Genomic DNA, 10,689 nt, shown 5'->3' with positions numbered 1-10,689 from the left:
CATTTTACTGTACTACTGTAATTAACAATGACAGTCGTTTCCTCAATAGTGGCACACCCCACCTCCCACCCTCCCACATACATATTACACTGTAATAAAGAGATATAATAAGCAGGTGTGTTATCTGTAACATTCTATGTGAGGATGGCAAGTACATTGACTTGACCACTCACATGAATAGCAAATGTCACAACTGTGGTAAACCACTAACTTGACCATCATTTGTGAACAAGCTGCACACCATAACGCTAATGACTTCAATGGCTGCTTCACTACAGGAGCCAGTTGAATGCTCCCTTCCATCACACATTTCTCAGAACTACACAGGTGGAAATTGTCTCTCCAGTATGTCCTGCACTCTCGCAGTCCCCCTGGCCTAACTTCGTTCCCACTGTCCACCTTACCTTTTCCCACCTATGTTCTGTTCACACCACTCCTTCCCCTCCCAGATTGTGTACTGCCTTCTCCCACCACTCATCCTCCATCCTCCCCTCCCTCCATGCAGTCTCTCTCTCCCCCCCCCCCCTCTCCCTCTCCCCATTCCCTCCCTCTTTTATGTTCTACCTTCGGAACTCCTGCCACCAAGTCACCTGGCGAAAGACCTGCCTCACACTGCCCCACTACTCCATCCTTGCCCTGTACATCCTTCCCTACTACCTACCTACCTTCATCTACCCAGGCAACTACTTTCAATAATCAATGTTCAATAGTCTCACAGCTACGGTATGTGTGTGTATCATCTACTAAAAAAAGGGCAATGGCTCGAAAGCTAGTGTTAACTGTTTTCTACTATGTGTTGAGTTGACTATTTAAGTTGCTTCTGTGTTATGCTGGCAACAATGCTACTCGCCACTAGCTCCACATATGGTCAGAAGTCACACATTATTTTAATCACAAAACCACAGATTTGAGGAGAAATTTAAAAGTAAACTTTTAAGAACCTGCCCACACAATGAAAGAACCAGTATGCCCAAGTTAAACAACAGTAACAAATAATAACGGATTTTTAAGGTAAGTGAAGGCTAAGAATTAATTAATGGCAAGGGTAGTTTTACGAAGTGCACCTGCTATGAATGGAATAACTTTCACAGTTGACCTGTAATAGGCCAAGTCTGTTACTGAAGTATCATTCTTTCTGTTACATTTCACACAACAGCTCCTGCATCTTAAAGAGTAGGGAAAAACTGATAACAAAGGTGTGAACTTTTATGTCGTGTGAGCACACGGGCCAATGACAACACTGAATATAAAAAACAAGATATTTAATTTAACTTTGTTATTTACTTAAAGTTTCTATTATTAATTATATCAAAGGGAATATTCAGTTCAGAAAACTATTAACTTTTAAGAGGGAGCTGCTTGCTTACATTAAGGATGTAAAATTGTCAGTACTACCAATACACATACACGGGAGTAAAAGAATCAATCCCAGCTATCATAACTATTAGTTTTCTATGAGGAGGAAAGAGAGATATACTCAGTGGGAGGGGGGGAGGGGGGGAGGGGGGGGGGACATATCTCCACCTCATGTCTGCAAGATCTGCTTCATTATTAACATTCACCAATACCCCGTTTTATGAATTTGTCATGAATACAATCTGATCCCATGCAACAGCTGAACTACAAAATGTGAAATTATAGATAGCAATTAGAATACTAAGAAAATAATTTGATTTGAGAGAAAAATAGGTGAAATACCAAGCAACTAAATTTACCTCATACACTTCTTATGGATACAATGACATTAAATAAAGGTCTGTCCTACCTTTTTGTGTGGAGATCTATCTCTCTGTTGGTAAGACGCTCCAAACTTACAACAGTTTGTTGTGCAAGCTGTCTTAATGCCTTCCTTAGCTGCACTTTGGGAAATCCGTTTTTCACTAAATCTGAACGCAGCTGAAAATTAAATTTATATTAATGTGGTACTTGTTTTGATACCACTCTCTAATAATATTTTACTAGTGCAACAAACAGTATTAGGTTATAGTAACTTATGGGAATGCAGCCATTTTGACTGATTCACACCCTGGAAAAGTAAAAGACACACACACACACACACACACACACACACACACACAACTAGAGATCACCAACATTCAGAAGTTATCATAAGTGATGATAATACCCAGGTTGCACCAAGGGCTACAGCCTCTTTGCTTTACACAGGCAACACTTCGAACACATTTTGTAGAAATATAATGTGAAATGTGTCTTACAAAAACCACCTACAATTAGGATCCTTTTAGGTTCCTTTAAGGATGAGCTTGGTTTGCAGAAGGCTAGTGTCTATCGTACTCCTTGTAGTTGTGGTATGTCATATATTGGTTAGACTTACCGTGACTATGGAAGACCGGTGTACTGAGCATATGTGTCACACATGCTTGCAACAGGCAAGTGAATCTGCTACTGCAGAACATTATCATCCTACGGAATATAACAACATGGAGATTCTGGCATGCCCTTCCAACTATTGAGATAATGTTATTAAGGAAGCAGTTGAAATAAAATTAGGAAGTAACCTTATAAAGAGAGATGTAGTTTTCTGCTTTAATTCTGCATGGAATTCTGCTCTCCCCCCCTCCTCCCAATCAAAAAAAACAGAAGGACAGAGTTAATGCTACCTCACCGATAGGTTATTAACACTCGCTATCGATAACTTCTGAGGGTGTGTGGTAGCACTTGTGTTCAGAGAGATATATATATATATATATATATATATATAAAAACAAAGATGAGGTGACTTACCGAACAAAAGCGCTGGCAGGTCGATAGACACACAAACAAACACAAACATACACACAAAATTCAAGCTTTCGCAACAAACTGTTGCCTCATCAGGAAAGAGGGAAGGATGAGGCAACAGTTTGTTGCGAAAGCTTGAATTTTGTGTGTATGTTTGTGTTTGTTTGTGTGTGTGTCTATCGACCTGCCAGCGCTTTTGTTCGGTAAGTCACCTCATCTTTGTTTTTATATATAATTTTTCCCACGTGGAATGTTTCCTTCCATTATATATATATATATATATATATATATATATATATATATATATATTTGCCTTTCCATAACTGTTCTGCGGAGCAACTGTTTTTAATTCCGTCGTCCCTTGCAAAATTTTGGCTTGAAAATGACAAGGTATTCGCCTGTCGAAATATTGGCAGCTGTTGACAACAACACTCCGCTGCATTCCCATGAGTTATTTGAACATTTTATATGCCGAGATAAACTTGAGCAATTAGTATCTGAACTGTCACAACGGTCAATAACATATATGACAATTTCCTGGTTAAACAACATATGCTCTAAATAATTCGGAATCATATTTAAATTTTCCATGTAAAAACACTTGCATATAGCCTGCATGAAAGGAAATTCCAAGCGTAAGTGAAATACCTATCATAGCAATGCATACAATAATAGAATTCACATAACTAATGCCACACTGTTACTGTATTTACTGATAACAACCAACATCTACTGCGACAGAAACAATTTTACTAGAGCACTGATACAAGCAAATTAAACAGTTGAATAAAATGTGTGTATACCACACAACCAACAAAACTTTCTCTGTTAAAGAGAATAATTTTCAAGACAATTTACACATCAGTTAAGGTAACAACCCTTACATTTTACATCTGTGTCTCTTTCTGTGGACAGTCTTCCTGGTCTGCAATGAAGTCTTTCCATTTAAGTATAAACAAGCACGATTTTAAACTGAGAATACACTGCACTGGAGACAGTGTCAGTTCTCACATCTAAAGACGAGGAACTTTTGACCGGCTCCATAAATGAGCAAGATTCTCATAATTACTGTACATCATGACTTACTTATGTTTATTTTACAATTACTGTCATTATCGTAACCCTTTTTTTTTCAGTTGAATAAGAACTAGTTGTGCTCCAAATGAAAACAGACACTTGAGGCTTCTTACTCTCTTTTAAATGGATAAGACAAAAATCATTTCTTAACCCTTAAATGCATGATTGTTTATTTCAAGCTATAAAAATTACCACGTTTAGTTTATAGTGCCGACATAATGAAAAAAATATTGAATTTTTTTTTATTAAATTAACAAAGCATTATTGTTGACAATCTCTACAAACAAAACCAGACCTAATTTCAAATCTATCTTAAAAACACTTGAATTAACTGTCCACACCATATCTACTTATGCTTTCAAAATAATAAAGTAATTTTCATACACACAAATCAGTGCACAAACACCAAAACTATGTCTCTACTTTCCGCCAAAACACACGTGCGGCAATACATCCACACAGCTGATTGTCAAACTGGTTCAGTTCATCCTGCCATTTACGATCGCTATGAAGAACAACTAGCAGCTTAGCAGCTGCAGTAGAGTGTATACACTTAACTAAGTAACGAATTTGTTACAAAATGTTGCTCAGTGTAGGATACATTGAAGAATTGAAGTCCATAACTGATCAGCTACACTATGCGTTAAAGGGTTAACATGTCTAACCACACAAGCAAATATTATAAAATGAAAACGAAGTGGACAAGAGGCATTAACATTCCAAAATGTATTGCTGCCAACACTTTTTTGACATCTGTTACAAGATTCCAAGATATCTGAATGTCTCAAAGGCTTTCTTAAATAACAGACCTCAGAATGTTGCTCCTGACAGCAAGTGTTCATCAGAGAAAAGGATATCATCAGATAAGTGCGGTAGGATGGCTACTATTCTCTATACACATAAATGGGAAAATAATCCTATAATGTTAGAATACAGCATTATTAAGGTGATTCTTGAAAAAGTCACACTGATTAAATATGTTGGAAAGCTAAATGAAATGGCCCCACCAGATCAGATTAAAGAAAGACCCAAAGCGATTCAATGGGGTGGGGGTGGGGGGGGGGGGGTTGCTACATTTTCTACCAGTAGGTTCTATCAATGCACCTCGGAATAATTTTGAGAATCAACATTTGAAGCTGACTGCGGAACAACTCTGCTGCCACCAACATACATTTCACAGCGGAACCACGAAGATAACAGAAATTAGGGCTCATGAGAAGGCATAAAGATAATCATTTTCCTTTGCTCTATTTGTGAGTGGAACAGAAAAATAAATTACTAGCGGGTACCCTCCACTACACTCCATAAGGAGGCTTGCAAACTATGTATTTTAAGGTAGACTAACAGCAGACACACATCCAGATTACAATTATTAACAGAAGCTTGAAGATCTATCCTGTCCTGAATTATACATATGAATGAATGTTTTAGGAAAGATTAGTATAAAGCACTGTATTAGCCCACACAATGCTGAGTGTGAAAGCGCAAAGACATTAACTTCCAGTTAATAATGAGTGTGATGATGTTCTACTAATATGCTAAAATATGTATTACAAACTTACGTGTACTTTGTCAGCAAATCTTTAATGACGAGTTGCTTACATCAGCTATTCATAAATGACTATGGCTTTACTTTGAGTGTGTTCACATTCACATAACATGTAAGTTGATATCTTAATTAACAGAAAAGCACTACTCTGAAAGAAAAGTCATGTAATAATCAGCTGTTTTCCAATTACACAATTTCGCATATAAGATGATACTGATGTTTGCTACAGACAATAGAGGACATTATGTGAAGTGTACACATCTCTAACAGAGAACATCTTCATCACCTCTCTAAAGACTGACAAATCACAGCACAGGTCCAAATTGCCAATAGAGTGTGTGTGGCCTCTGTGGCACTATCAGGACTTTGACGACAAAACTGTTCTGTACTATAGTACGTTTCCCCTAATTAACCTTCATAATGGAGTTTAGAGTCGAGCCTCCTTGGTTGTATAGGGTTGGTTCTGGGGACCAGACAAGGATCTTCGACAGGAATGGTGATCTGTCAGAGTAGCAAGACAACATGAACTCTTCAAACAAGAGTATTTAGCATTAGACATATTTAGATGCAAAGTATCCGAATAGAAGTTCAGCCTACACACACACACATTGGCCAGAACCTCCACTACAATTAACTGCCACATCCCAGTGTCAGAACCAACCATCAAGTCTCCAAAATGAACTCCCATTACGTCAGTAGCTGCACTGGCTCCCTGACACCATCTGTTCCTATGCCAGTTCTTTATCAACCACTGCCTTAGCTACAACACCCACAATAATCTGCATCAGAAATCAAGTCCCTGTATACAATTTTCACTGCCAGTTCCTCCACTATTACATTTATCTCACCCTACATAAATTGCTGATGCCTGATGTAAACAAGATTCCCCACACTAGTTTCTATGGTAGTCTATTAAGGAGCAGATCTGAGGTTTTCTGTTTTTACTTGACGAGACTGACTATACTCCCCACATAGATTATTTCTTAATACAAGCTGTCTGACATCTATGATAGCTTGGAATGAATCACAACACTTTCAAAAATATAAAGAAAAGCACTTGCTTCACGGCAATATCAGTGATAACATCCATCATATGTACTCCTTTGTGAATGTGAGTTTATCGTCGTTACTGCTGCCTAAATATTGTTGTTGTGACTATCAAGCCAACTGTCTATAGGTGTACAAACCAGTGCCTTAACCAAGTACCAGGGCTATGAATCATCTGAACCGACTTTGTCAAAGAAGTAGGTCCCTAATACAATATAAGACCCTAAGAAGCAATCAAGTGGAAAGTGAAATGGACATTCAATTCCAGCTATTGTGGCATTAGTATTTATTGAAGTGTCTTTTAAGCTTCAATAAGAGAAGAAGTGATTATGTCCTTGAACCTGTTCCCTTGGGGCACGTTAAAAGATATTAACACTTTCGCACCTGAGCCCAGTGCTGACACATGTGACCAGCTAACTGAGCATTTTTCATGATTTTTAGAATTCAGTAACTTTTTGAGCTGTAATGCTAGAGGAAAAAACTTTTTATGTTTTTGCAGACTGATGTGTCATCTTTATGAGGAAGTAGGTTGTGGCAGGTGAAAGAAAGAAAGAAATTTTTGATATCAAAAAATATTACTATGTATTTTCAGATTTTGAAAAAAGTCAAACACTGAATGTAAGACACAAACAATTTGTTTTTGTATGGTATTCCCTTAAACATTCCGGTATACATAAAGAGACATTACACTCTTGACACCACCAACATGTCCCTTTCCTTCCTGACTTGCCAGTCTGTGCTTTGCTCCTTTCTGAACAAACTTTATTAACCCATGTGGGGTTTGCTTTCTTCATTGTCACTGGGATCTTCTGTACAAAATGCCTTCCCTTCAGTCTATCATTGATTGGACTATTTACAGGTTCAGTTTCCTTGTGTGCCCTTTCCACAAAGAGGCACGCCAACCTGAAGAAAAAATATCTTCATAATACATTTTTCCTGTCTTCAGCATTTCTTGTCTCCTTGTACAATACATATGCTTTTGTGAGACTCATCATAAACCTGTGAAAAAGTAACTTTTTCCACCATTTGAACTGCTTCCTGCCAAATGGATAGTAAGCAACCATCTGATCAAAACGATCTACTCCTGTTTTATAAGTATAGTAGTCCACCACTACCTCTGGTTTCATTTTGTCCCTATAGGTTGATAATTGAAAATTCCCTACTGGCACTATCTCGCCCTAATTTCTATCAGCAGAAATTCATAGTCTGGAATCTATCTCCGTGGTTGTAGAAGAGCCGAGGGCATAGCGAATCTTTTTAAGTCCCCACGTCTGCCGTTGAACGACACAGAGGCTGTGTCGGTATACGCGGCGGGTCTCGACTTCACTGCAACTGCTTGAATGGTCCTCTTGACCCCTTATTTATACCACCTTCGCGCGTCACGGAAAGCTTCTAGAATGTTCTGGAAGGTCCTATATCTCTGACTCAGAGACTGGCCACACTTACTGGTATGTTTCCATCATCACGAGATGCGCGACAGCTATTTGGTTCCCTGTTATCGTCACATAAGCTTATTTGACTCTTGGCGCCCCTGTGCCGGCACTTGGGTAAACGCTATCATCAAATACGCCCACAGCGCTTCCGTCCTGGAACGTGCTGCTTCACTGCTTTAAGAGGTCAATTATTCTTACTACTGTTAATTTATACTTGTCATTAAGCTAGATTCGCAACAAAATGTCACTCAGCTTCACAGGCTGCCACTTAGCAAACAAACTGTGTGTCTTTAAAGAGTTATTCCTTCTCATTTTATTGACAATATTTGCTGCATATCTATTAGTTTCAGTTTTGATTGTTTCCATAATTTCGTCTCTCATAAAAACACTGAAACAATCATAAGCACTTCAGTTTCCATTTATTTGTGCACTAACTCCACTATGTTCCCAAAAAACATGAACATCCGGCAAAACATCGTCTTGCGAAATACCCTCAGACTTCAAGAAGAACATAATAATTCCAACCCCAAAGTAAGCAGGTGTTGACAGATATGAATATTACTGAACTATCAGTTTAATAAGTCACGGCTGCAAAACACTAACATGAATTCTTTACAGACGAATGGAAAAACTGGTAGAAGCCGACCAAGGAAGAACAATTCGGATTCCGTAGAAATGTTGGAACACGTGAGGCAATACTGACCCTATGACTTATCTTAGAAAATAGATTAAGGAAAGGCAAATCTACGTTTCTAGCATTTGTAGACTTAGAGAAAGCTTTTGACAATGTTGCCTGGAATACTCTCTTTCAAATTTTAAAGGTGGCAGGGGTAAAATACAGGGAACGAAAGGCTATTTACAATTTGTACAGAAATCAGATGGCAGTTATAAGAGTCGAGGGGCACGAAAGGGAAGCAGTGGATGGGAAGGGAGTGAGACAGGGTTGTAGCCTATCTCCGATGTTATTCAATCTGTATATGGAGCAAGCAGTAAAGGAAACAAAAGAAAAATTCAGAGTAGATATTAAAATCCATGGAGAAGAAATAAAAACTTTGAGGTTCGCCGATGACATTGTAATTCTGTCAGAGACAGCAAAGGACTTGGAAGAGCAGTTGAACGGAATGCACAGTGTCTTGAAAGGAGGGTATAAGACGAACATCAACAAAAGTAAAACGAGGATAATGGAATGTAGTTGAATTAAATCAGGTGATGCTGCGGGAATTAGATTAGGAAATGAGGGGATTAAAGTAGTAAATGAATTTTGCTATTTGGGGAGCAAAATAACTGATGATGGTCGAAGTAGAGAGGATATAAAATGTAGACTGGCAAATGGCAAGGAAAGCGTTTCTGAAGAAGAGAAATTTGTTAACATCGAGTATAGATGTAAGTGTCAGAAAGTCGTTTCTGAAAGCATTTGCATGGAGTGTAGCCATGTACGGAAGTGAAACGTGGACGATAAATAGTTTAGACAAGAAGAGAATAGAAGCTTTCGAAATGTGGTGCTACAGAAGAATGCTGAAGATTAGATGGGTAAACCACATAACTAATGAGGAGGCATTGAATAGAATTGAAGAGAAGAGAAATTTGGGGCACAACTTGACAAGAAAAAAGGATTGCTTGGTAGGGCATATTCTGAGGCATCAAGGGATCACAAATTTAGCATTGGAGGGCAGCGTGGAGGGTAAAAATCGTAGAGGGAGATCAAGAGATGAATACACTAAGCAGATTCAGAAGGATGTAGGTTGCAGTAGGTACTGGGAGATGAAGAAGCTTGCACAGGATAGAGTAGCATGGAGAGCTGCATCAAACCAGTCTCAAGACTGAAGACCACAACAACAATGTAGTAACATCCAGAATTTGCCAATCAGCATGATAAAACTTAAGCAAACATTGTTTTAAACCCACAATATAATCGGTAAATACCAAGCCACACAAGGTTTTCTTTAGGAAATGTTACAGACGCCCACAGAACACTATAAACATAAGAACAATAACACATTTAGCAGGCAAATAAAAACCAAGTACAGCTACATCCAGGTAAAATACAGAAATGGAGGTGTCAAACAGGGGAAAACACCACTATTTCAGTAGAGTTTGTAGTTTGGCAAAACCGAACCAATTTGGTTTGATCCATAATGTTACCAAGATGGTGGACACCAAGGACGTTAAGTTCACTCCATCAAGAACACGGGTAATGCCATTACGACGTGCACACGCTGTATCAAACATGACTGAAGACGTGAATTGACTACTGACTTTTGTGAACATTTGATTAGCTAAATTGTGGTAGCCATTGGTGTATTTAGACATGTCCAACCTCAAAAAACAAACAGTGTTATGGCGTGTATGTATTCCACCAAAACAGAAGTAAAAGGAGTTTGATATTAATACAAATATTTGTGATATTGGCCTTGTAAATGAAACTGACCGTAAATTCCAATACTTTCCGTACTGATTGGTGAATTTCAAACTCTGAAAGAAAAATATGAGGTTTTTAAGAAAAACCATGGAACTGAAGCTGAAATATGAGGAATGTGCACTGTTCAATGTAATCTAAACCCAATGTCTGTGTTCATTACTGATCTGCATCTGAAATCAGTGCAAGCAGAGCTCAGTGTTAATGCAAGCAATAAGTGGACAACTCTGGAAAAGCCACCAATTCAGTAAAAACTATGACTGGTGTTGCAGAAAAGGTCCAAAACAATAATAAAAATTACTGTTGTCCAACAATTGCCAATTTGAGTCATACAAGGTTATGGCTATGTAACATTCCACACAGGTATGATAAGCCAGAAGTCAATAATGTGTGCATAAACATAATTGTGTTGCTATGAAGCTATC

General features: G+C 38.2%; 1 protein-coding gene across 1 annotated transcript in view; it reads right to left on the bottom strand.

Annotated features, from left to right (window-relative positions):
• The window catches only part of LOC126456592 (uncharacterized), a 94,316-nt gene that overhangs the window by 61,870 nt on the left and 21,757 nt on the right, over positions 1-10,689 (bottom strand). Inside the window, exon 2 of the mRNA XM_050092340.1 lies at positions 1,766-1,896. Coding sequence (XP_049948297.1) covers positions 1,766-1,896 — 131 coding nt within the window. The remainder of the gene's footprint in view (positions 1-1,765; positions 1,897-10,689) is intronic.

This window comes from Schistocerca serialis, chromosome 1, assembly GCF_023864345.2.
Source record: "Schistocerca serialis cubense isolate TAMUIC-IGC-003099 chromosome 1, iqSchSeri2.2, whole genome shotgun sequence".
NCBI classification, from domain to species: domain Eukaryota; kingdom Metazoa; phylum Arthropoda; class Insecta; order Orthoptera; family Acrididae; genus Schistocerca; species Schistocerca serialis.
The sequence above is the reverse complement of the archived record's forward strand: the minus strand, read 5'-3'. Positions and strand labels throughout refer to the sequence as shown.